The 27,701-nt window shown below is 39.9% G+C and overlaps 2 protein-coding genes across 2 annotated transcripts; one reads left to right on the forward strand and one right to left on the reverse strand.

Annotated features, from left to right (window-relative positions):
* Nucleotides 1–163: 163 nt before the first annotated feature.
* LOC308345753 (uncharacterized protein) lies at nt 164–4,889 on the reverse strand. The gene is made up of 2 exons (XM_080808206.1): nt 4,062–4,889; nt 164–306 (listed from the first exon to the last, which is right to left on the reverse strand). The coding sequence occupies exon 1, from the start codon at nt 4,771–4,773 to the stop codon at nt 4,387–4,389; it is 387 nt and encodes a 128-aa protein (XP_080664332.1). The 5' UTR covers nt 4,774–4,889; the 3' UTR covers nt 164–306; nt 4,062–4,386.
* EIF3J (eukaryotic translation initiation factor 3 subunit J) lies at nt 4,697–27,251 on the forward strand. Its single transcript, XM_080808205.1, has 8 exons — nt 4,697–5,135; nt 5,222–5,325; nt 15,546–15,600; nt 16,085–16,176; nt 22,324–22,438; nt 24,318–24,479; nt 25,755–25,828; nt 26,157–27,251. Exons 1-8 carry the CDS (start codon nt 5,093–5,095, stop codon nt 26,286–26,288), a joined length of 777 nt encoding a protein of 258 aa, XP_080664331.1. The 5' UTR covers nt 4,697–5,092; the 3' UTR covers nt 26,289–27,251.
* Nucleotides 27,252–27,701: the final 450 nt, after the last annotated feature.

Below are 27,701 nucleotides of genomic sequence, written 5' to 3' on the forward strand. Positions count from 1 at the left end.
CCAGAACTTAGAACAGTCCTTGGTATAGGGTAGGCACTCCATAATTATTTGTTGAATAAATCAACGAATGAGCTCACACTTCAAAGTTTTTTGCTGAGGCCAAGAATGAAAGATGCTCAGCAAAATTTTTTGCTGAGGCCAAGAATGAAAGATGCTGGGGTACCTCATGACATTTAAAGAGGAGCTGGACAACTGGACCTCAAGTGTAGGCAGAAGGAAGTAAGGTGGCCTGGAAAATCATCACTTCGTCAGGAGTTTGTGGTCTTCCCTTCAGGGTGCTGTCATCAGTCACCAAATTCTAAAGTCCTGGGAAAGAGAATCCTTCTGTTATCACTGCATACTATTCGCCTCAAAAGTTAAGAGGCTTAATTAAGATAACTTCTCCCTCACTCATCTGTAGGTTGATGGGGCTCAGTTGAGCAACTCTTGCTTTTGGTCTTCTGCAGTTGCATTCAAATGTTTGGGATGGAATCATATGAAGGCTCAACCAGGCTGGATACCCAAGATGGCTTTTTCATTCCCATGTCTGGTTCTTTCCCTAAACAGCCTCTCCATCTAGTTAGTTTGAAACAGCATGGTGGTCTTAAAGTAGTAAGACTTCTTACATGGCTGCTGGCTTCCACCAGAGTGAGCATTCCAAAAGGTGCAGGTGGAAGCTACAAGGCTTGTTATGGCCTAGCATCTCATGTCACATCTGCCCTATTCTACTGGTTAAAAATGAATCACAGGGCTAGCCCAGACTCAAGGGAAAGAGACTGCATAAGGGCTTGAGTACTATTCATTGAAAGGCCATCTTTGGAGACTACCTAAAAAGAATTGATAGTTACTGGGTTACTTACATCCTACCTAGAGGCAGTTCCAGATTGTACAGAGTTTGAAGCATATACAATTTGGAAGGCTTTCTTGGAAGAGTGGAAGGGGTCCATGTAACTAGGGGCCCTGAAGCTAAAGCTTCATTAGCTTCACAGTCAATTTGCTTTTGACCTTCCCAAACCAGCTATGCCCTTCCTAAATCAGCTATGGTAAGAAAGCAAACACAGCTTTTTGGAGCCTACCTACTCTCGTGTACTAGGACAATTTCCAGAAAATGAGGAATCATTGTGCGCTTTCTCCAGTCTTCACCGTTAGTGTCCAACGTTCAATTCAATATAATCTGATATATGATTGACTAAAACCCAAGTCTCCTGATGTCAAAAAGTGAAATTTCAAATATACCATATTCCACAATGTTTTAAAATTAAATTTTTTACAAACAAACAAGAGAACTGGAAGGATACTTTTTTTTTTTTTTTTAACTTAGTATGCTTTCTATACCTATTTTCTCTGGCTGCTCCTTAAATGTTGATGTCTTTCAAAGATTGTTCTCATTCTGTCCTATTATCAGATAGCCTCTAGTCACATGATTTCATCCACCACAGTAATCAGATGACTCCTAGTCCTCTATCCATAGCCCAGGCCTCTGTGGTTCCAAATATATACTAGACATTTCTATTTGGACATCCCACAAGAATGTCAAAATCAGAACATCATAAGTTAATTTATCCTTAGTCCTTATTATGATGAGGCACCATTCAGTCATTTTCAAAAACGTTTATTGACCATTTACTATATGCCAGGTAATAGGAATACAGTAGTAAAGAACACAAAGTCCCTTACTCCAAAGAGACATTAAATATGTAAACAGGGTCATTAGAGATTGTGATAAATGTTATGACAAAAACAGAGTGATGAGATAGAGAAACTGGGGGAGGCCTCTTGCAGAAGGGAAGTCGGGGAACAGCTTTCTGCAAAGGTAACATTTGAACTTTGATTTGAAAGAAAAACACCATGCAAAGATGTGTGGAAAGAACACTGTAGGCAGAAAGAATAGCAAGTACAAAGTCCAAAAATAGGAAAGGGCTTAGTTTTAGACAACTAGTAGCAATGAAGTTAATGAGACAGAATGACATAGGGGACTGATGGGAGGTATGCTCTAGTAAGGAGGAGGAAATTAAAAATAACAGGCCACTGAATAGTTCTCAACTCAATAGTTCTCAGAAGTCTCAAGAATGAGGTGTTACGATCTGATTTAAATTTTTAAATAAGCAAACTGGTGTGTAGTGAATGGACTGTGGAGGGGCAAGTGGGGGAGAAGGAAAACCAATTGTGAAGGTCATCATAGAAAAGCCTAGAGAAAGCTTTGACAAAGGCGGTAGCAAAAGATATGGGGGTAAATGGATTCAAGATTAATAGTGAAAATAAATCACAGAACTTGGTGACTGAATTTAGGGGGTAAGAGGAAGCAAGGATAGCTCTCATGTTTTTTATTTCAGTACCCATAGATTGGTGTCACCACCACTCATTCAATCTCCAAAAGCATCATCCTCTACTTCTGCCATCCCCTTCCCCTCCACATCCAATCAGTCATTGTACTAGTTGGGGTTATCCAGAGAAACAAAACCAATAGCATGAGATGAGGGAGTGTGCGCACACGTGCATGTGCACGTGTGAATGTGTAGAGAGGGAGGGAGAGAGTGTGATTGATTTAAGGAACTGATTCACAGATTATAGAAACTGGCAATTCTGAAATCTGCAGAGCTGGCCATTAGGATGGAGACCCAGGCAAGAGCTGCTGCTGCAGAGTCCAAAGGCAGACTGGAGGCAGAATTTCTTTTTCCTCGGTGTGGTTTTTTTAAGTGCTTTACCTGATTGGATAAGACCCATCCAAATTTTGGAGGATAATCTGCTTTACCTCAGAGCTTACTGATTTAAATGTTAATCTTTTACAACAAGGATATTAACAACAACTAGTGTTTGATCAAAAACTGGTTATCATGGCCTAGCCAAGCTAATGCATAAAATTAACCATCACAGTCAATGAATTGTTTTGATCCTTAAATATTTCTCAATTAGTCCTTTCCTCTGTTACCATTGCTTTACTTTACTTTAGGCTTGTGTTCTTTAATTAATTCATAAAATATTTGCTTTATGGTATTAGATACAGTGCCAAATGCTGGAGATACAAATGTGAATAAAAGATAAACTGTATCCGAGGGATCTTGCATCCCACCCTTTCATCTATCTTTATAATGGATGACTGTATCATTGCCTCTCACACTTTAACGTGCAGATTCATCTGAGGATCTCATTAAAGGGCAGATTCTGATTCAGTAGGTTTGGGATGGGGCCTGAGATTCTGCATTTCCAACAAGCTCCCCAAGTACTGCTGTAGATCAAGAAAAACCATGAGTAACTGAGCTGTAGAAAGTCTCTTGAAAGACCATGTTTATAAAAGGTGTTTTTGTAGGAGCAGGGGGCTGGTTCAGTCAGAAGAGCCTGTGACTCTTGGTTCCCCGGTCCTGAGTTCCAGCCCCACCCTGGGTGTAGACAGTGCTTAACTACATAAATAAATAAATAAACTTTAAAAAAAAAAGTATTTGTAGACCCCCTGAAAGGATACACAAGAAACAGGGAACTGTTGCTCCTAGAAAGAACTGAATGGCTGATCATTGTATATATTCTTTTATAACTTGAATTTTTTTTTTAAAGATTTATTTATTTATTTGACAGAGAGAGATCACAGTAGACAGAGGCAGGCAGAGAGAGAGAGGGAAGCAGGCTCCCTGCTGAGCAGAGAGCCCGATGCAGGACTCGATCCCAGGACCCTGAGATCATGACCTGAGCCGAAGGCAGCGGCTTAACCCACTGAGCCACCCAGGCGCCCCTATAACTTGAATTTTATACCAAGTACATGTATTACATACTCGAAAACCAATTAACAACTAAAGCAAAATAAAAACATCTGAAGCTGCTCCCCTCTTAATACCCTGCAGTGGAGCCCAGTGACCCAAAGGGAAGAGTGCAGTTTAGCCCATCTTAAACCCTTTATTATAATCAGTTTACCTATTCTGTTTATCTCCGATTGTGCCCATCAGATCTGGAACCACAAGCCTTCCCTCCACAGGAAATGCACTTGAACAAATTTCACGTGGTCTTTCAAACTCCAGATACCGAAGCACTTAAGCCAGGAAACCTTTCATGCATTCCGCCCCCCCGCCCCCCTCCCCCGCCGTTAAAGTTACCTTTTTACATTTAACCTCATAATGCTTCTTTCTGTTGCAGTCATCACACTGTGTCGAAATTTTGTTCACATGTCTATCTTTGCTACTTGATTGTGCGCTCCTTGAGGACAAGGCTAGAGACTAGGCCTACCGCTGACTGAGTTCCGAAATTATTCTGCGAAAGAATCATGTACTGGCCTCAAGGGGCTCACGGGAAGGGAAAATCCTCGAGTTCTGGGGCTCTCTTCGATCCCTTCTTGACTAACTCGAGGCAAACGTGCCAGGAGCTGAATTCGAGCACCCTGGCTAGGAAGACCGCCAAGAATGAGGCCCTGTCCACTCGCTCCTATCCGGGCGCCGGGCCCAAGCTAGCTTCCACAGGGAGCTTCCCTCCGCCAGCGCGACGCCCCCTCCGAGGGTCCGGGCTGCCGGCCCACCGCCCCCACTGGCGGCCCTGGCGTCCACAGCCCGCTTCAGAGGGCAGCTTGGAAAGCTTGGGGGTCTCCTTGGTATCCGCCAACAGCCCCGGGCGGCGACCAAAGCGAACAGAGGGAGGGTGCACCCGACCGGTCGGGGCGGGGCTGGGGTTGGCAGGGGAGGGCTGGCGAAGACAGGCGAGGGCCAAGCGCCAGGCAAGGGGACGTCCTTCTAACTTCCTCGCACTTACGTTTCCTCCCCGGAGCCCAGGGTGGGGCAGCCCTCCTCCTGACCGCTTCCTATCTTCCCGCCCCATTACCTTCAGGACCACTACCTCCACGCCACGGAGTACTGTACGCTCGGTCTCACCCGCCCGCCCAACTCCCGCGCCGGCTATCGCATTCCACGCCCCGCTGTCGCCCGCGCGCGCGTCGCCCCGCCGCCTCCACCTCCGCCTCCGCCGCCGCTGCTGCAGCGGCAGCACTCGGAGGGGGCGGGGCCTGGGCCGCGGCGCCCAGTCAGCCACGGTCCCAGCCTGCCTCGCGCCGGCCAACGAGAGCAAAGCCAGTGACTCACCTCCGCCGCGCTAACTCCTCGCTAGCTCTCCCCTCACACACGCTCACACCCGTTTCGAGATGGCGGCGGCGGCGGCAGCGGCGGGGGACTCTGATTCTTGGGGTGAGGAGAAGTTATGGGGCCAGGGCCTGGGCCTGCGCCGGCCTCAAGCCGAAGCAGGCACTAACGGGGCTCGCTCTCTTCCGTAGACGCGGACACGTTCTCCGTGGAAGACCCGGTGCGGAAGGTGGGGGGCGGCGGCACTGCCGGCGGGGACCGCTGGGAAGGCGAGGACGAGGACGAGGACGTCAAGGTGGGTGCGGGCCGGGGCTCCGGGCAGCGCGGGAGCGGACTGGCGCTGTCGCGGGCGGGGATGCCCGCCAACGGGCGGGCGGGTGGACTCTGGGCCCAGGGGCGCCGCCCGGGCCTGCGGGCTCTGGGTCCAGACGCGAGCGTAGGGTTCCCTGGTGCCCTTCTCTCCTCTGCTCGCCGGCCATATGGGCCGGAGTCGAGCGGCGTGGCCTTTTGGACTCATTGGCGAGGGCGGTGGCGGCCCCGGCCCCAGCCTTACTTTAAGGGTCTGCACCCAGGCCAAGATCCCACCCGACAACTGGAGACGGGAGATGACAGCCGCGGAAGGGCCCGGCCCACGTGCAAACTTCATGGGCTGGAGGCGCTCGCCAAAAGGATCTGGGAAGTTGGGGATTGAGCCCCATGGTTTCTCCCATATGGAAAGTATTGCAACCCACCTGCTTTGTTGAGCTCAGGCCTACCTAGGGGCAGTAACTCATTTGTTTCCGAAAGCCCATTTGTAGAGTTTGTTCGAGTAGTTAGATGAATGAAATACTGTGGTTTAATTTCAGTCTTTTTTTTTTTTTTTAAACACAGGACAAATAGAAGCAGTGAAGTGAAATAACTTTAGGCTTCCCACTCCCACCCTGTGGTAAAAGGATGAACGAGTACTAAAATAGTCAGCGGCTAGTGGTCAGAAACCTAGGTAGTCCACACAGTGATCTGGAAAACGGACAGATGACAAGAGTGAGTTATTTGTCTACATACGAAAAGATGCCTAAGAAAATATTGGTTGGAGTAGACGAAGGGGCCAGTTTTTTTCTTCCGTGCCTTGTTGATCGGAACCAGAATTACCTTGTCGTTTTGTTTTTGAAGACTCCTGGGGACTCATCAAATGGCTTCAGATGACAGTATTACTAGTGCGTTCATTTTTTTAAGCAGCTAACCTTTCAAGACCAAAATGTTAAGATTCTTATTAACAGAACTCTCAAAATCTTTTATGTTTGTGCAGATAAAGTTTTGTATGAATTGAGAAAATGGTTTTTCTTGGCTTAAATGGCTTAGTGGATGTTTTACTTTCCTAACTTCTACACTTCAATACATATTGGGAAACCCTATTAAGTCCTTCTTGGGTTGAAAAAATTTAAGCTAGATAATCACCACGAACTTAGTACTACTTTTGTTTGGATTTTACCTTTTTCTCCTGAGTCTGATGAGGTGGATGTCCAATTTATGGAACAGCTTGAGGTTCAGGAATAATGTGAGCTTTGCAGACATTGGGATTAATAAATGAGTAGTACTCTTATGAAGATACTTAGATGGTCCATTTACATGTTGTATAAACATGGAAATGAACTGTGTATCACTCTCATTGCAAGATATTAGTTACCTCCTTATATTGTAGTGGACTTTATGTTTTGAGCCTTCAGTTCAAATTTGTCCTTTCCCTTTTTGTATTCTTACTGGATGCAGCTATTAGGACATCTGTTCTGGAAATTGGGAAGACTTTAGCAAATGAGAAGAAAAGATTAAAGAAATCAGGAAAGAAGTACTAGAAAATGAAGTCTGAATGGAGTAGTCTGAAGTGATACCATGAAGTAGCCTGCCAGAGATTACTGGATCTCAAGAGTGTCCAGGACTGATAAATTTAATTCTGACCACTTGGAACTAAGAGATTTATAGGTTGTAAGAGACCATAAAGGTCATCTTGTCCGCTCACTCTTTCAGTGCAGATTCTTTGTTTTAAGCAGGTATCTTACTGCTTTTACATAAACATTGAAGTTGGATCTTGGAGAAAAACTGAACTTGCCCATCTTATTTCTGAGTTGAAATGTTGGTTTATTTCTTTTGAATTTCTTCAAGATTCCCAGGTTATGGTATTCAAAGAATAGTTTGATTCCTGGGCTTCGCAATCAGACCGACCTGGGTATATATTACTGCCTTGACATTTTCTCTGTTCTTGGTCATAAACACGTTTTTTAATCTTTCCTTTTAGTGTCCTAATCTAAATTTTCATTATAGGAGATAACTTCAGGGGGTTGTTTTGCTTATTTATTTATTTATTTATTTAGGCTAGGGGGAAGGGAGAGAGAAAATCTTAAGCAAGCTGTCCACGCTTAGTGTGGAGCCTGAGGTGGGGCTTGATCTCATGAACCCGAGATCACGACCTGAGCCGAAATCGAGTCCACCAGCTCAGCCACCCAGGTGCCCCTGTTTTACACTTTATTTAATTTATTTATTTTTAAAGACTGTATTTATTTACTTGACAGAGATCACAAGTAGGCAGAGAGGCAGGCAGAGTGGGCAGAGATCACAAGTTGAGCAGAGAGCCTGATGCAAGTCTTGATCCTAGGACCCTGGGATCATGACCTGAGCCAAAGGGAGAGGTTTTAACCCACTGAGCCACCCAGGTGCCCCTGTTTTACACTTTAAATGTTTTAATATGTCTAGCATTAGCAGAATTTCCTAGCACTTGGGAGGCACTCCATAAATGTTAATACTCTCTTCAAGATGCAGTCTTGAAAAGAAACTAATTTTTCTGGCTAAAGGAAAATATGCTGGTTAGATCTGGTATCTGGGGATTTATTTTGTGCCACATTTTGTGATTTCCTGAGCTAACTTCTCTCCATAGTGGCTATTTACCAGAAGTAAGTTCTCTCCACAGTAGCTATTTACTCAGAATTTTACTCAGAATGGGATGACTTTGGTTATCAAGCATGTTTTTGTTTGCTTAAAGATTACCAGTCTAGAGTTCAATTTTGTCACTTTGGATGGTAGTGAGTAATACCCAATTTCTGAATTATAGTGTGTTAGTACTTAATTCTTTAGTTAAGGATGCAGAAACAAGGCTTAGTTTTCATGAGATCAAATACTCATAACCTTTAAGTGTACAGTGTATGAATTTTTTAAAAGTCTTCAAAGGTAAAATATGCAGAAACAGAATAAGTTCTTTAGTTTATGTCATCATCTAGTGTTTAACGTTTGATAATATAGATTTAATGTCATTTGTAATGTCCTGAGAAATGAAAAGAAAACTGAGGTCTTTGTTACAGTAATTTGCTTTAGTAGTTTACTGTCTTTCAGTAGACATTATAACATTTTGCTGCCCTTGACTTCTCAAATAGGTGTCTGGTATTGACAGAAATGGATTTAGGTGAAACCATAAAATTGTTAATATTCATGAGGAGAGAAGCCTATGCTTCTTCCCAGTTAAAAAGATGAGAACTAAGGGTCCCTGGCTGGCTTAGTCGGCAGAACATGTGACTCTTTAACGTAGGGTTGTAAGTTTGAGCCCCATGTTGGTTGTAGAGATTACTTAAGTCCTTTAAGGAAAAAAAAAAAAAAGGAAAAAAGAAAGATGAGAACTAGCAAACATACTCTCCTGTTAACATTTGCTTGATTTTATGTTTCTTACTCTCCTGATGTTATGCAGAGGTAGTGGGACAAATTGTTCACTTAGCATATTATCACAGCACTCCTTCCCCATTGCTGGAGTGATGTGCAGGATGTGTTGACTAAGAAGGCAGTGAGTACCTATCCTTCGTGAGCAGGGACAACACAACTTTTACTCTGTTTTAGTAGTCTCCTAGCATTTCAATATAGAATAGATTAAAAGTTGAATTTATTTAAGGTGTGTAGAATTGTTTTGAGGAGACTTCTGGCTGTGTTCAAACATCTCTGGCATTTGCTCCTGTAATGCTATTATAGAATTTTTTATAAAGATCTGAGAATGGACTTAGTTGAAAACTGCCTGTCTCATCCTACCCATTCAGCCATCTTTTAGGATCCTCTCCGGCTCAATAGCTTAAATCTACCAGAGTAGGGACATTTTTTTCAAAAACTGGAAATAGCTGTTCTCTCTACTTGAAAGAAATGGGAGATTATTGGAAAATACTCGGAAGGTGGGTATTTTGCCAGGAAATGGTATCTTGAAGTGTGTGTGTGTAACTTCTTATGAAAAATTCCAAGCATAAAAAGAGGTAAAGAGAAGTTTAATAAACCCATGAACAATCTTATTTTTTCTGCCTCTCCACTCACTGTTCTCCTCTAACCAGATTATTTTGAGGTAAATCTCAGTTATATCATTTCAGTTCCCTGGTAGTTTTTATAAACTAGTAAGTTTTTAGTTAGATAGCATGTTTGTTACTGGAAAATATTTACCTGATGTGTTTGTCATGCTGGATGACTGAAAATAAATAAGCCATTTGTTTATTGTTCAGTAACTTGATCTTGCTTTAGCCAAGCATTTAAAGTAGAATTGATTAATGGGAGTTCCAGGTATGAGACAGGTAGGCATTGAGGTGGAATTCAACTGAGTGCTGAGCCATAATACATAGTAAGATATTAAAAACTTAATGACTTGAATTAAATGAAGTAGAATTTATTGAGGCAGGTACCTTGGCTTCCAGAAGCCAGCATACTTCTGAGATGATGGAAGAACATTTGGGCTTCTTTTATTTATTTTATTTTTTTAAAGATTTTTATTTATTTATTTGACAGATCACAAATAGGCAGAGAGAGAAGGCAGGGAAGCAGGCTCCCCGCTGAGCAGAGAGCCTGATGCAGGGCTCGATCCCAGGACCCTGGGATCATGACCTGAGCCGAAGGTAAAGGCCTTAACTCACTGAGCCACCCAGGCGCCCCTGGGCTTCTTCTAAAAACTGAACTTTTCTGGAAAGTCTACCCTTGCCAGAAGCCTGTTACAGAGTTCTGGGGCCCCTTAGAGCATGACAGCACAGCTTACACAACATCAGTGAAAGGCTCTTTTCCTGCAAAAGGTTATTCTTTACCTAAACCAAACTACTTAAAGAAAAGTAAAGGAATATGTGTTAATTAATGGATTCTTGCTGTGGGGCAAAAGAATTTTACCTTCCTTTGTAGCTACTTCTGTTTGACGATCTATAAATATATCTTGCTTAAGTTGGAAAGCATTTTCAGCCCTAAATGTGTTCTCTTACTGCATGTGACATTCTGTAGTTGTACATTATAAAAATGACAGATTAAGCCCAACTACTGGCTATATTATGAGGAATTTTTAAAAAGCAGGATTTAAAATTTTTGTTTTGTTTTCATTTCTAGTCCTGTTAAGTTGGGAAGCAGATTTTGTTTTTGTTGTTGTTTTAAAGATTTTATTTATTTATTTATTTGACAGAGAGTGAGAGAGGGAACACAAGCTGGGGGAGTGGGAGAAGGAGAAGCTTCCTACCAAGCAGGGATCTTGATGGGGGATGGGGTTCTACCCCAGGACCCTGGGATCATGACCTGAGCAGAAAACAGATGCTTAATGCCTGAGCCACCCAGGCGCCCCGGGTAGCAGGTTTTAAACTTGAAAAGCAGTCAACTCTTTCAGAGAAATGGCTCAAATGATGTTGGGTGTGTATTGTAGAAGAGTATAGATAAGTAGTTTATAAACCACCTCTGTTTTAAGGAAGCTAGCCATTTTACAAGAGCAACCTGGATAATTGTTTTAAAGACAAATTGAATATTATATTTAGCAGATTTATTACCTACCAAAAGTAATTGGGTAAGGAATTTACTTGGTTATTGACAGGTAGTCTCTGGAACCAAATAGCCATTTAGAGCTTACTAAAGTACAGATTTAATCGCTACTTAAATGTGTTAATTTTAGTTGTTTCTCAAAGAACGTTTTTTTGAATTTTATCTGAAGTTATTGTCAGGATTTACTAAGTCTTAGTGTTTATAGAAAATTGGGCAGATTTCGACATTCTACCTTACATGTACTGTTTAGGCACTTGGCAAATTTTATAACTGAGAAAACAAAAAAACCTTAAGTTCATGGGGAAAACTGCCTGACCTGCTTTTGGGATTACTCTCTTTGGAAGGGTGACTAGTCTCTTTGTTAACATCATTATGCTCCCTTCTTTAGGGACTTGTCCCCGGTGTGGTAGAAACTTCAGGGCAGATTTGAGTACTCTGGGGTGAGGGTGACAGGCAAGGCTTGCTTTCATGGTTCTTTTATGAATGCAGAAGCAGGTGCCATAGCTGTTCCCAGGACTCTGTAGGAACCACTGCTTTAGCTCCTAAAATCCATTCTGCGGTGGAATTCCAGGTAGCCTCATTATGTCTACACTGATGGGACAGTTTAACTTGAACGTCTGGAATAAGGTTTATGTTTTGATGGGGAAACCAGGAACAGGGATAAAGGTGTGGTACATAGAGTTAGTAAAAATGAGATACTGAGGGAGCAGTGATATGGGTGGGAGTAATGTTTTACTGGGGGAGGGAACTGAGAAATGCTTCCCTGATGTATCTGCTTCTCCATTTTTGGATGTCCTGGGATGGAGCTACTCATTTTTAGCTATACTTTTCCCCTCTTGACCCCCTACTACCAGAGGCTGCTAGACTAGTTTCTTAAAATTAGTAGAAAATCATCACAGGCAATTTGAGGTAGGTAACTGATAGAATTGTAGCTGGGCATGATACCATATGCCATACCCTTCCCTTTGATGAGCTTTCCTGCAGTTCCAGGGGAACTCATTCCAGAACTGATTGAAAGAACAGTTGGTGGGGGGAGAGACCTAAATCTCAGATAGTTATTGTATACTTTTCAGGGCTCAGGTAAGAAGTTATGTTTCTATGACGCTTTAAAGGAACTTTTGTCCATTTAGAAGTGGTTCCTTAATTTTGGGGGGTTTTGTTTGTTTGTTTTGGTTCTTTCATCCTTCATTATATTTCACTAAGATTTTGGGATAGCTGTCTCAGGGCCTTAATATTCTTATCTATAAAATAGGGATAGCACCACCTCATTTACAGAACTTTTGTTAGGGTTAACTGTTACTACATGTAAGGCCCTTTGCACAGTGCCTGGTGAAAAGTAAGCATTTGGTAAATGCTTTATCATCATCATCATCATCATCATCACTGTTATTAGTAGAGAGAGGTGAATATGTACCCCTTTGAAGTCAGCAAATGGTCTTCCTGTCTGAAGACCCACTCACAGACCCAGCTTTCTATATTCTGTGAAGATTAAAACAAAAAAACTCCTGGTGGTTAATTTTTATTTTTAGCTCTAGGGTTACTTTTGTACTGTGGTGTATTGATAACAAGCACTTAAGCAAACCAGTGAAATTATATAAACATTTGCTGTCTAATTTCTAACTCACGTATCTTAGATGTCCAAACAGTGACAAGCAGGTTTGCTTTCAGTCTGTTAACCTTGAACTGTAAGTTAAATTGCCAGGGTAAGGTGATTATGAAAATATTTCATTTTATTTATTTTTAAAGATTTTATTTATTTATTTGATAGAGAGAACACAAGCAGGGGGAGTGACAGGCAGAGGGAAAAGCACACTCCCCACTGACCAACTGAGCCTGATGCAGGACTCGATCCCAGAACCCTAGGATCATGACCTGAGCTGAAGGCAGACTCTTAACCAACTGAGCCACCCAGGCATCCCAAAATATTTTACTTTTCTAGAAATTTCTTTCTACTCTGCTTGTAGACCACATGGCAGTCTTAACCAGGATTTTTTAGTTCTTTGGTGGATTTTTATTAAAATCAAGGCTTGGTTAGTTTAAATACCTAGACTGTTTCAGATTATGACCTGTCTTGTTATAAAATAGAAGCTTGGTGTCATAGTTAGGCACATTAGTCACCGTCTACATCCTCCAGTCACATCAGGGCCTCTTGCTTTGCATCTGCAATCCTGTGGTTCAGCTTCAAATGGCATGTCATTTACATTTCAAATGGTAGTTGCTGAGACAATGGCCAGGCTACCTGTAGATTAAAGCCCTATCTAAATACAAGGCTGTGTCTGCCCCTATTAAATTTAAAACATTCCAAATCTGTGGAGCCTTTGGAAAATTGTTTGATAATTAGTTTATATTTAGTGGCTCTGTTAGGTGTAGAAAAGACAAGAGTATAGATCCACCTTAAAGTGCCCCACACAAGTTAGGGAGTGGGTTCAAGAAGCTATTGATTAGCTCTTGACTGCTGTTAAATACTGGGTTTAAATATTATATGGATTTAATTCATTAATCAGGGCTGTGTTTAATGGAATACTTGAAATAATTGAACCACTGCATTTGATTTGATTTGATTTGATTTTTTTAAAAGATTTTATTTATTTATTTGACAGACAGAGATCACAAGTAGGCAGAGAGGCAGGCAGAGAGAGAGAGAAAGGGAAGAGGCTCCCTGCTGAGCAGAGAGCCCAATGCAGGACACGGTCCCAGGACCCTGGGATCATGACCTGAGTGGAAGGCAGAGGCTTTAACCCACTGAGCCAGCCAGGCGCCCCAAACCACTGCATTTGAGAAAGTAAGAAATATAAAGTCCTTTTAGTTTTTTATTTAAAACAGCTGCAAATTACTTTAAGAAAAGAAGTTCTGGCTTGGTTATCTTGTATTTTGTTAACAGAGAAGGTTTTTTATAGAATTAGACAAGATATAAAAGTTAATACGGAAAAACAAACATGCAAGAATGGCTAGGAAAACACTAAAAAGTCTGAAAATCTATAAGGGAGGGACTAGTCCTGGCCTATATAAAAACATACTATAATTAATTAATTACTATAATTAAAGTAAGGGAAGCAGTATGGTTTTGGGGCATGAAGAGAAAATAGATAGCCGGATGGGATAGAAAGCAGAAATAGACCAAGTACCTGTGAAAATTTACTACATGGCAAATCACTGGACTCAGGTGGACTTTTTTTTTTTTTTAAGATTTTATTTATTTATTTATTTATTTATTTATTTATTTATTTGACAGAGAGAGATCACAAGCAGGCAGAGAGAGAGGGGGATGCGGGGCTCGATCCCAGGACCCTGAGACCATGACCTGAGCTGAAGGCAGAGGCTTAACCCACTGAGCCACCCAGGCACCCTCAGGTGGACTTTTTAATAACTGAAGCTGTGACAGTTGGGTAACCATTTGGAAATAGAATAAGATCCATACTTCATACCACACAAGAGAAAAAACTCCACATGGACCAGAGATCTTGTTGAAAAACAATGAAAGTGTATATATTCTAGAAGAAGCTGGCTTGAAATCCACAGGCAAGAAAAGATTGATAAATTTTACTGCATAAATACGGTGAGGTGCATACACTTCATGGGGAAACACTAGAGGTATTTCCGTAAGAGAAGAAGGTAATCATCATTATCACTGCTACCATTCACAGTGTACAAGAGGTTTAGTGAGTGTAATTGGAGAAATCAGTTGTGGAGGCATAAGAATTGGTAAAGAAGTAGAGCATCTGGGTGGCCCAGTCGGTTGAGTGTCAAAGTCTTGGTTACAGTTCGGCTCATGATCTCTGATCTGGGGCTTCAGGCTCCGTGCTCAGTGGGGAGTCTGCTTGAGACTCTTTCTCTCCCCCCACCCCTGCTCTCTCTCTCTCTCTAATAAATAAATGTCTTTAAAAAAAAGAACTGGTAGGGGCGCCTGGGTGGCTCAGTGGGTTAAAGCCTCTGCTTTCGGCTCAGGTCATGATCCCAGAGTCCTGGGATCGAGCCCCACATCGGGCTCTCTGCTCAGCAGGGAGTCTGCTTCCCTCTCTCTCTGCCTGCCTCTCTGCCTACTTGTGATCTCTGTCAAATAAATAAATAAAATCTTAAAAAAAAAAAAAAGAACTGGTAAAGAAGTAAAGCTATTCTTATTTGCAGATGATATGTAGTACACTTGAAAAACCCTAGGGAATCAATGAAAAGTGATAAATGAATTTTAAAAAATTCAAATATAAGGTAGCAGAATATAAATTAGCATGTAAAAGTCAATCATATATACAAATAATAACCAGTTAGAGGACATAACAGGAAAAAACCCGTATTTACAGTAGGAACGCAGAAATTCTTAAGAATGTACCTAAAGAGAAATTCACAAATCTTCTAAGAGAGAAACTTTATTTTTTTAAAAAGATTTAATTTATTTATTTGAGAGAAAAAGCATGGCCAAGGGAGGGGGGAGAGGGAGAAGGAGGCTCCCCACTGAGCAGGGAGCCTGTTGACCCAGAGCTTGACCCTGGGATCATGACCCTTCCACGCACCCCTGAGAGAGAAACTTTAAAACAAGTAAACTCGAACAAATGGAAAGACAGACCTTTTCCTTGGCTAGGGTAGCTCAACATCATGATGTCTGTTCTCCCAACATTAATTTATAATTTTAAAGCAATACCAAAAAAATTCTAATAAGCTTGTTTCCGTGGAGTTAGAAAAGTTGATAATAAGGTGCACACGGAAAAAAGTAAACATACGAGAATTATTAATAGAGGTCCTTTTCTTTAGGATAACTGGGATGATGATGATGATGAAAAAAAAGAGGAAGCAGAAGTAAAACCAGGTGAGCCACTGGGGTTCCTTCATTTTTGATTTTCAATCTTGGTGAGCGTTTAGTGCTTATGTTAAGATACATGATGGAATGGTCACAAAACTGAAAATTTTGGTGTTAAGAAACCCAAACATCCTTCTGTTCTCCCTTTATTCTCTTCTCCCATTTCTTCTCTCCCTCAAATCATAATCAGATTGGATCCTGCCTGCCACTTTCTGTTTGAGTGCTGCTGTTAGGAGAGAGTAGAGAGTGTGGCCTCATATTTTAATGATCTAAATCCTGCTGAAAGTGCTGGAGAAATATGAAGGGAGGTGTTTGGGCCTTAGGGATCAGATCAGAGAGGAGAAAGGAAGAGTCCCAGAACTTTCCCATTCTTATTTGCCTGTAAATCACGAACTAGGAGAAGTCGGTCTCTTGAAGTATACAAGTGTTATATGTCTGTCTCATCCATAAACTGGAAAATATTCAGGGTAACTGATTAAAACATTTCTTTCAGAAGTAAAAGTTTCAGAAAAGAAAAAAATAGCAGAGAAAATAAAAGAGAAAGAACGGCAACAGAAGAAAAGGCAAGAAGAAATTAAAAAGAGGGTAAGTACGATTCATTTCCTGCAATACAGAATTCTCACATCAGTAGTGGTACAGTGTCTTAACAGACAGCAAATATTACCTGACAATCTGAAGGGCTTTGTAAAGACTGTTAATGGACACTGTCAGGTAAGTGAATCCCCAAACTGAATCTGTGGTTTTTGCAAAAAGCTAACCCAGAAGTTTTATGTATTAGAATACCTTTTAAGTTTCCACAAACATTTGGGACAGTCATGATTGTGTAGTACCACAGTCAGTGATTTTTGCCAGTGCCTGCAGTTTTTACTAGTTGTGATTAGTCTTTATTTGTGGTGTACATATTGAGTGAAATACAGAAAGTTTCCGTTTCTCTGCCATGTACTATATGTTTTTGTTCCTGATTATTTGGAGGACGATCAGGAATACTGTATTAATTTTTTTAATAGAAAATACATTTACATGATTAAAAAAACAATGGTAAGAACTCCCAACTCTTCATTTATTTATCCTGTTTTTCTCCCTCTATCCCTTGAGTATTGGTTTCTTACATCACTGAGGTATCTTTATGTATTTGGATATTCCTATATATTCTTATTCCTTGCTTTTTAAAAAAATTAACATATAATGTATTATTTGTTCCAGGGGTACAGGTCTGATTCATCAGTCTTAACACATTTCACAGTGCTCACTATAGGACATTCCCTCCCCAGTGTCCATCACCCAGCCACCCCATTATTCCGTGCTTTTCTTAAGTTTTTTTAAATTTTTATAGTTTTCACCTTACTTTATTTAATGTATTTAATTTTTTCATATCAGATTATAGAGAGTTTTTTATTTATTTTTTTTTAATTATTTTTTATTTATTTGACAGACAGAGATCACAAGTAAGTGGAGAGGCAGGCAGAGAGAGAGAGGGGGAAGCAGACTCTCTGCTGAGCAGAGAGCCCAATGCGGGGCTCGATCCCAGGACCCTGAGACCATGACCTGAGCCGAAGGCAGAGGCTTAACCCACTGAGCCACCCAGGCGCCCCGAGAGTTTTTTATTTTTTTCTTGGCTTTTCATTCAGAAAAATTTCAAACATAGAAATAGAGAAAGTGAATAATCATATGTGTCACCTAAGTTTAACAGTTGCTGATATTTGCCATATTTGCCTCATTAACTCTTTTTGTTATTAAAATGTAATCAAGGGGCATCTGGGTGGCTCAGTCATTGGGTGTCTGCCTTCAGCTTGGGTCATGATCCCAGGGTCCTGGGATCGAGCCCCGCATTGGGCTCCCTCCTTGGTAGGAAGCCTGCTTCTCCCTCTTCCACTCCCCCTGCTTGTGTTCCTCCCTTGCTGTGTCTCACTCTGTCAAATAAATAAAATCTCTTTTAAAAAATGTAATCAAGTACGTAACAGACATTTTGCATTTTATCTTGAAATACTTTAGTATGCATCTCTGAAAGAGCAAAGCTATTTCTCACATGATTACATACCTAATAAAGTAAACTGTAATTTTTTAACATCCCCTAGTATTCAGTTTATATGCATTTTTCTGATTGTCCCCAAATGTCTTTTATGTATGGTTTGTTAAGACAAGGACCTTGCATTACATGAGTTGACACATCCTAAGTCTCTGGAATGTCTTTCTCTCTTTAAAATGACATTGCCTTATTGAAGAGAGGAGCCCAGTTGTCTTACAAAACATCCCACCTTCTTGATTTGTCTCATTGCTTATAGTCCAATTATAGTCAGTTTCCTGTAACTTGGCAGATAAGTCTAAAAGTTGGATTGGATTCAGATTAAACATTTTTAGTTGGAATCCTTGAGAGGTCATGCTGTGTGCTTCATATTGCATCACATCACACCAGGAGTCATATAATGTCTGTCCTATTATTAGTGATGCTAAAATTGATCACTCCGTTAAGGTGGTAACATCCTTCTATTTTAAACTTACATATCCTTGCAAGTAATCCAGTTTGATGTTAGCCTCTCACCCGTTTGTTTAGTATTAGTGATGATTGTTGCCTAGTGTTATTAGGGATTGCAGAATGGTGATTTTTCTCATCCTATGATTTCTCTTCCATTTATTATTGGCTGGCTTTTTTTTTTTCCCCCCCAAGAAGGAAAAAGTAAGAAACTGTCGTTTGGTTACTTTGGATATGGTTTTTGCTGGAAGAATAAAAGCTTAATTGTTTTAATTACCAATTTTTCAGAGTAAGGAGGGTGTATAAAAATACTTCAGATGGTGAAAAATGAGGGATTTTTGTGGGTTTCTTCTTCTTCTTCTTTTTTTTTTTTTAAGATTTTCTTTATTTATTTGAGAGGGAGAGAGAATGAAAGGAGAGGTAAGTGGGAGAAGCAGCAGACTCCCTGCTGAGCAGGGAGCCCGATGTGGGACTTGATCCCAGGACTCTAGGATCGTGACCTGAGCCGAAGGCATTCATTTAACCAACTGAGCCACCCAGGTGCCCTGTCGGTTTCTTTTTGAGTAAATTTGTGGATTTAGAGGTTTTTATAAATTCATTGTTTTACTCAGATATAGTAATTATTTTTTTGATGCTCAAATTATCCCAGCTTTAGCCAGTAGGAAACCCTTTAAGTTGTTGAAACTTCATCTTTTTGACAGAATCTTTGAAAACTTTCTTGCTTTCTGACAGTAAGAAGTGTTGGGCTCACCTGGTAAACTCTCTGCTTTAGGCCTGGAATCAGCTACTACTTTTATGGTTCTTTTTAGTTGGAAATGATATTAAGTGGCCAAATCTAGTTGCTAGTAGGACTCACTGAGGTGGCCTTGCTTTCTAGACCTTTTTTATGGGTGAAGCTAGGAAATTAATAAATGTACATGAGAGTGTGTGTGTGTATGTGTTGTGTGTGTATGCATTAGTTCATATTGATGTTTTCTCTTATTCTGAAAATACTGGTTTCTGATAATGTTAACATAATTTTTATTAGCTTTTCTACAATACCAGTAATATTAACAATGTAAAGCTACTGAATCAAGTTTAGGATTTCCTTGCAGTTCTTTTTGGGCTTAGAATATTTCCTACTAAAGATGTAGAGTTAGGTCCTGGGTTCTAAAGTCATTAGCATTATTTTCCCTGTATATTTTGATATACATTTTAGAGTCATTTTGTTTCCATTTTTAAGGTTTTCTTTTCTTTTTAATTTAACTTTATCCTTTAAACATGAAATGTGTTCAGAAGTCAAAACTATACCAAAATGGTACACTCAGAAAAGTCTCAGACATCCATTCTTATTCTATTCTCTTCATCCTGTTCCCTGACACTTCCTGTAAGAAACCATTTTTATTAGCTTTTGGTTTATTCATCCTTTTTTTTTTTTTTTGGTAGCTTTATGGTATTCCATTCCCTCAATGTACCATATTTTATTTGACCAGTCTTCGAGTGATGGGACAGCTAGATTTTTTTCCTCCTAGTCCTTTACTTGATTAACAGTACTTCCACGAATAACCATATGTGTTTGTCATTTCTGATGGGTGTAGTCACATTTGCAGGATAAATTCCCAAATGAGAGATTGCTGGGTCAAAGGGCAAATCATACTTGTGGTCTTGATAAATGTTCCCAGATTGCCCTCTGTATGGCATTGTACCAGTTTGCATTTGCCAGTGACAACGTATGAGAGTGCCTGCATCCCCCAGTTAGGAACATTTTAAGTACTTTTTAATAATTTGTACTTGTGTATCTAAATATATCCACAGGTGTGTTTCTATGACCAGAACAAGCAATAGAATCTTATAACTCAGTCTAAGAATCTATCTTGATTAGGTCTTTCTTGGTCATTGAAATTAAGATTTATACTTTTTTTTTTTTTTTAAGATTTATACTTTTTTTTGAAAATATTTATTTATTTGTCAGAGAGAGAGAGAGAGAGCAAAACATAGGCAGAGGCAGAGAGTGAAGCAGGCTTCCCTGCTGAGCAAGGAGCCCAATGCAGGACTCGATCCCAGGACCCTGGGGTCATGACCTGAGCGTAGGCAGTGACTTAACCGACAGAGCCACCCAGGCATCTCTATACTTCTTTTTTGTATCTTGGTATTAGTCTCCAACATAAAGAAACCTTAGATAGTTTGTGTTAGGTCAAGTATTGAGTTAAGATATGTTCAGTTTTGATGCAGGCAATACTTAATGATGTCCAGATCTATGAAGATGGTTAAGTCACAATATTTCCCTGAGAAATAGTCTGAGATTTCTTTAACTTGGCATAATGACATTTCTTATTTCATCTTCTTCATGAGAAACAAAATCCTGTGTATTATAGAAGTGGACTTCTGAATCAGAATCTTGTAAACTGCACGGACATGGATGACCACAAATGGCACAAGCTCCCTCTGCTTTGTTCCCACTTCAGTAAATACTGTCACAGATTTTCCCTCATAGTAAAATGCATTTGTTGTAGGAAACATCATAGTATGAAGAAATGATATTCACCAAACCATTAACTAGCATCTCAGAGGACTAGGACTAGGAAATAAGCAACAAGTTCTATTGTATGTGTTAATAATTTGTTAATAAATGATAATATGTTACTTTTTTTTTAAAGATTTTATTCATTTATGTGAGAGAAAGCACACGAGCAGGGGGGAGAAGCAGAGGGAGAGGGTTTATGATTCATTGAAAAAACATTTTTTTATGTCTGCATGGTACAGTTGACCTATGAACAATATGAGGGTTAAGGGTGCTGACTCCCTGCACAGTTGAAAGTCCACATGCAACTTTTGACTCCCCCAAAACTTAACTACTAATAGCTTACTGTTGATGTAAATAGCACATAATTTTGTGGTTGTGTGTATTATATACTGTATTCTTACAATAAAGCAAACTAGAGGGGGGGAAATGTTACTGCATCATAAAGAGGGGGCATCTGGGTGATGTAGTTGGTTAAGTGTCTGACTGGACTCTTGGTTTCAGCTCAGGTCATGATCTCAGGGTCAAGAGATCCAGCCCCGTGTAGGGCTCCACACTGAGCACTGAGTGTACTTCAGATTCTCTCTCCTGCCCCTCCTGCTCGTTCTCTCTCTCAAATAAATAAATCAATCTTTTAAAAATATCATAAAGAGAAAATGCATTTAATATGCCATACTTATTAAAAAAGAAAAAAATCTGTGACTAAGTGGACCCATGCAGTTCAAGCCTGTGTTATTCAAGGGGTCATCTGTATTGTCATATGGATGTGCTATACTTTATTTAACTTTCCTGTTGTTGAACATCTGGGTTGTCTCTAGATGTGTTTGAAATTATAAGTAATGCTCCATTGGACCTCCCTGTGGCTAAATGTTTGTGTGCGTCTTTGGTTTCTTAAGATAAATAACTAAAAGTGGAATTATTTGATTCCATATAAATCATATAAAAGTATTTTAAGACTTCATACATATTTCCAAGTTGCCCTAGAAAGGTTGTTTCAAAATGTGGTCTTTAGCAGAATATGAAAGTGCAGTCTTTCCCTTTTCTATAGTCTCAATTCCATATTTTTTCAAAAGGCTATTTTGGAAATAAACCCATTCTCTCACATTACCAGCTGTGTTAACCTTCTGTTACTATGGACAGGTTGCTTAACCTCTCTGTGCCTAGTATTTTATTTCATGTAAAATCAGGGTAAGAATATCTGAAGTATTGGGGTGCCTGGGTGGCACAGTTGCTTAAGCATCCGACTCTTGGTTTCAGCTCAGGTTGTGATCTCAGAGTCGTGGGATTGAGCCCCATGTTGGGCTCTCACTCATCGTGGAGTCTGCTTGAGATTCTCTCTCCCTTTGCCCCTCGTGCTTGCTTGTTCTTTCTCAAATAAATTTTTTTTAAAAAAAGATTTTATTTATTTATTTGACAGACAGAGATCACAAGTAGGCAGAGAGGCAGGCAGAGAGAGAGGAGGGGAAGCAGGCTCCCTGCTGAGCATAGAGCCTGATGTGGGGCTCAATCCCAGGACCCTGGGATCATGACCTGAGCTGAAGGCAGAGGCTTTAATCCACTGAGCCACCCAGGCGCCCCTCAAATAAATAAATCTTAAAAAGAAATATCTAAGGTGTCTAGAAGGATGCCTGAAATACAGTAAACACTTTATAAGTGTTTGCTATTATTTATATGTTTATAAAAAAAATTCACACAATACAAAAGTGTACTGGTCCATCATAATGCCTGCTGTTTTAAAACTTCCTTTCTGTCTTAATTTTAGTTAGAAGAACCTGAAGAACCTAAAGTGCTAACACCAGAAGAACAATTAGCAGATAAACTGAGGCTAAAGAAATTACAGGAAGAATCAGACCTTGAATTAGCAAAAGAAACTTTTGGTAAGTGCTGGTGATTGCAGTGAAGTATTGAAGTTCCAGGTGAATACTGTGGAAATGTTACTAAATACTAACATTTTAAAAGTATATCCTTTTTTAAATAATAATATTGGCTTAGATATTAGAAAGTAGTTTTTAACGTTTATATTTGAGATTTCATTGCTTAAGGTAGAGTGAGATACATGTTTAGATTTTTGAAAAATTATTTTAAGTATCAAGTAAAAGATTATTAAGATAAGTCATTGGACCCAAATAGAGTATACTACTGCTTTAAATATATTTATCAGCTGGATGAAATTTGGATGAAACGTGAGGCTTGTAGCTTTGAGGTTTAAATTTTGAACTGACTGTAGGGCTGTGCCTTTGCTAGGGGTCATTTCTTTCTGTGACCCTTCTTGGCCCTCACCATGCCCTGTCTTTGGAGGGCTTCCATTTCTTTGTGCCACGCTTGCAGCTGTGGTTGGTACATGAGATAAAAGATACTTTAGGGTCTTGTGCCCAGTTGAGTTCAGAGTGCTAGGGGTAAAGGGTAAAGTAAGAAACATGGCCAAAGAAACAGATAAAAGCTCTCATTTTGTTAAAGCTCATTGTTGTCGTTACCTATTGAGTACTTTTCAGAGTAGAAGATCATGTTGAAACATTAAATAACTGAAATCGAAACCTAGAGCTAAGAAGGATATAGTTACCTTGATTTTTACCCCCTCCTTCCTCTTTTTTAAAATGGATCAAACAGGCTATAATGATCCTTCTCCTTTCTGCGGGAGGTGTGAGTTTTCTCTCCATGAGTTGCCAGCAATCTCTGAGGAGTGGCTGTGATGCTCCTGTACTCTGGTGTGTGCTTGGCATGTCTTAACTGCACTCATCTCATTACAGAGGGCATGTAGCTATTATCCAGTGTCTTCATAGGATGGTAATAAGCCACCCATGTGTTTATTAAAGAGAAGAGTTTACCTGGTACCCATAAATTCTAATATGGGGCCATAATTATAGATTAAAAGGCAAAAATATGCATTCATACAGGCATCATTTGGTTAATAGGGTTTTAATGTTGTGTTTCTCATGCTAAAATAGTGAATCAGTGATATTGTTAACAACTAATTCGCTTTACTGTTGAGGAGGATATAGAATGTACTGTCTCTTAGCCTAGAATCATTTTAGGCCAGATTTATTCTTCCTTTGGGATTTAACACATGGTTTACCCCTGCTTTGCCTCTGGAGTCAGTTAGCTGGATACTTTCACGGGAACCATCTTTAATTTTTTTGCATTTTCCTTCTCTCTGCACTTTCCTGTGGGCTCTTCTTAGACCTATGCTTTAAGAGCATCCCTTCTGTGCCAAGGACTCCTTTGGTGGTCTGTTGAAGACTATATGGGTCTGTTCTTAATATGTTTTTAAATGCATAAAATAAAATACATAGCGTTTTACTTAGTGAGGAAGCCTACTGAAATAGGTATCAAAATACTAAAGTAACTTGAAATACAGTAAGAATGTGCTTCTTTATTGATGCATTAACTAAGAGCCAGTGTCAAATCTAATAAGTAATATAATTTGAAAACATTATTTCAGGATAACTACACCTGTAATGTGATATGAAAATACCTGATCTTTTATTGGTAACAGGTTTTGCTAATATCACTGTGAATCTTGCCTATAATCAAAATGAAAGGAAATGCTAAATTAGAGGTTAGTGAAAATAAAGCTATAAATTTTTTTCTGATCCAAATTCACATACCTCCTGATTGCTGTCCAAGGACTCCAGTGGATCTGTGTTAAGAACCTGTGCTTTAGCACGAAGTAACAGGGTAGTTCAGCTATCTAGTTGGTTTATAAATGTGAAAAAAAACCCCTTTCTGATATTTTTAGTGCTTCCTCTTCTCCTGCAGGTGTTAATAATACAGTTTATGGAATAGATGCTATGAACCCATCTTCAAGAGACGACTTCACAGAGTTTGGAAAGTTACTAAAAGATAAAATTACACAATATGAAAAGTCACTATATTACGCCAGTTTTTTGGAAGCCTTAGTTCGAGATGTGTGTATTTCATGTAAGTAATTCTAATCTCTATCTTTGTGGGTGGATTTTAGGAAGGGCACATCATACTCAGGAGGATGGAGGTTGACTATTTTTTCGCATTCTATAATAAACGTAGGATTGGTTTTTAGAAGTTACCTTGGGAATGTTCTGCAAAAAGCGTGAGTGGTTTTGTTTTTTGAGACGGCCCTCTTCATGTTTTTAAAATGGCTTCCCAAAAGGGACATCTGAGCTTTGCTGACCCAGCAGCTAACAAAATACTAGCTGCTGCTTTTATCTAATTATATCTTAAAGAGACTAGGAAGTATCTTTTGGGGAAAATGATCCCTGAGCGTATGGAATTTTAGACCTGAGGGAGACCATAGCAAATGTCTTTTCCTTTTACAAACAAGGAAGCCTGTGACTTGGTTTAAGTTGCTCAACAGAGCTGGTCCCTATTCTTTGGGTCCATTGGTGTGGTGCCATGCCCTGACAGTCCTACATTTCAGAGGCAGGGTTAAAAACCAGGGGTGGATTGACACTAGTGTGGAAGGAACTGTTTTTGCTGGTATTTGCTGTTGTTAAGATTGAGAAAAAGGAATTCTACACAGTGAACTTTAAACTGGGTTTTCCTTGAGAAATCTTTACCACACTGGAGGTTCTGAACTTGATCAGTGATATACCCATGGTTGGTATTTTATTTGCATGTACTTTTTTTTCCCCCCCATTTTTGAAAGTGCTCTCAAATGAAAACAAACACTTTTTTGGTAGCTGAAACTGGTTTCCAGCTTGATATTTCTCTAAAGATGGAAGATGTGTTGTCCTATAAACTGGCTTGTCTCCAGTGGGGCACTGAGATCTCTGAGGCGCCTACTATTTTCATTCTAGTTCCTCTGGTTGAAAATGGAGACCCCAAGGGGTGGAGAGTTGTCATTTGTAGTTTTAAGAATCGTTCCACATTCATTTAGCCACTCCTTACTGCACATTTGAGGATTTGCTGTGGAAAGGCATGGTAATCCTCTATATGGTCCCCCCACCCCCAACTCATGTGCGTAGATTGAGTAAGGAAGTATGGTAGGGAGCACTGTGAGCTTTGAAGACATTTTTTCCTTTCTCTTTGAACAGTGGTTTCTTGGTTATTACAGGTTATTATAAAGAAACTTAAGTAGTTCTGATTTGTGGGCCTAACCATAGACTGAATGATTCTTTACCGTCTTACGTTTAACAGGACAGATTCATAGGCTTTCCAAAGTTACTGAAGTTAATCATGGCCAAATTAGATGTGGTATTCCTTTTTTTTTTCCCTTAGTGGAAATTGATGACTTGAAAAAGATTACCAATTCACTGACTGTGCTTTGCAGTGAAAAACAAAAGCAAGAAAAGGTAAGAGCAAGCATGCAGAGGAAATGCGTATTCCAGGAGGACGGGGATTTAGGCATAATATTCTGAACAAGTGTAGTAGGAGCCTGAACTAAAACTTTAAGTTGGAACAGAGCAGGAGTGAGTGCCATTACTATCCTCTTGTTTATAGACACGTTCATGGTTTTCTTTTGGGAATTAATAGAAATTGCCCGGGGTTAGGGTCTGGGATCCCCCTTTGAGAACTAAAGCTTTTTGGTACCAGAGGCTTTGTTTGGTATCTGAGGGTTTCTGTACCAGAAAAGATACTCCCAGTAGGTAGGCTCATAAATTCACTCTCTTTTGTCTTTAGCAAAGCAAAGCCAAAAAGAAGAAGAAAGGTGTGGTCCCTGGAGGGGGATTAAAGGCTACCATGAAAGACGATCTGGCAGATTACGGTGGCTATGATGGAGGATATGTACAAGACTATGAAGACTTCATGTGACATTTTCTCTTCTCCTGGTGTCTTCTTTCTGTTGCCCACAATCCCTTCAACATGTAGCACAACTTCCTTTCCTTTCAGTTCTGCCAAATGCTACAATCAGAAGTGCAGTATCTTTTGTGCTGGTTATTTAACCCCTTGACACTTAGGTGCTAATGTGCGAATGAGGGAACTTGGATCTTGCTGCCAAGGGGTTAAAATTGGGAACCTCAGTCGCTACTAAATCATAGTTTAAAAAAGAAAAAAAAAACACCACAAAAACCTAATAATGTTGTCATTGTTGCTCTCTGATTCCATAGCAGCAGTCACTGAATTGGAAACAAAGGTTGCAACGTGACAAAAATTGTGTAGTATTTACCAGCACCATTCAGTAATACAGCCTTAACCATACCTCCTTGAACTACTTCATAACTTGTCAAGAAAAGCAGTTTGCGGCAAGGGCATGTGGTGTGCACCTAGTATTAAAATTGCTTTGTCTTAAAATTGAGCGTGAGGATATTAAAAAAAAATACATTGTGAAGAAGACTGCTTATCTCAGAGTGAAGATACAACGGCTGAAAAGCACTAGCTTGATATTTAAAAATTAAATGACCAAACCCTCCAACTTTGAAGCTGAAGAAGGTAAACCTCTCCATTATTGCACTGCATTACAACTTGTGGAATCTCTTGAATGCATAGACTGTCTAGTTCCTATTTATCAGACTGTTCTACTGATGGAGTGCTTCAGATGGGGGAGGGAAGCTCTTTACCTGTTTTATTTCCCTGATTTAAGTGACAATTCTCCTTTGTTCTCTTAGGCTGCAGTGGAATAACTTTAACAGGGTTTTGGCATTTCCTTTCCTTTATAAAACATGCTCAGCAAACTGCACCAGTTGACTACAGTTTGGTAAATTGTTATGTTAACAATTATGACATCTGCAATGTTTTATAAAAGCAACTAATTTAATAAAATCACTATTGTGAGGACTTAAATTTTGTGTTAACTCCCAAGAGATAGTTTTCGAGGGTATAGAACCCAGCTCTTGGGACTAGAGTGCTCCGTATACTTACAAAGCTTAGTAAATGCCTAACGAGCAGTTACGGCTTTAAGACAAAAATGATGTGCCAGGCCCTGAATAGTGTCACCCTAGAGCAAAAGAGGTATCGGGCTGCCTTCCTCTTCTTATTTATTTGGGCAAATTAGTAACTAGAAGAGCTTATTTATTTGAAGTAATTGAGCTTGTTACTCAGGTTATGGCTGTAAGCACAGATTGGGTGATCTTTATTATATATTTTCTGTTAAACAATTTAACCAAATTTGTGGTTGGAGTCTTTTTTGAAACCACCAGAGAATCAAAAACAGGGGCAGAACAAAAAGATGTTTTAAATTTCTCTTAAATAGGAATTTGCAACCTCAATCAAAGCTCTGTTAGACTG

The sequence above is a fragment of the Martes martes genome (assembly GCF_963455335.1).
Source record: "Martes martes genome assembly, chromosome: 7".
NCBI lineage: Eukaryota > Metazoa > Chordata > Mammalia > Carnivora > Mustelidae > Martes > Martes martes.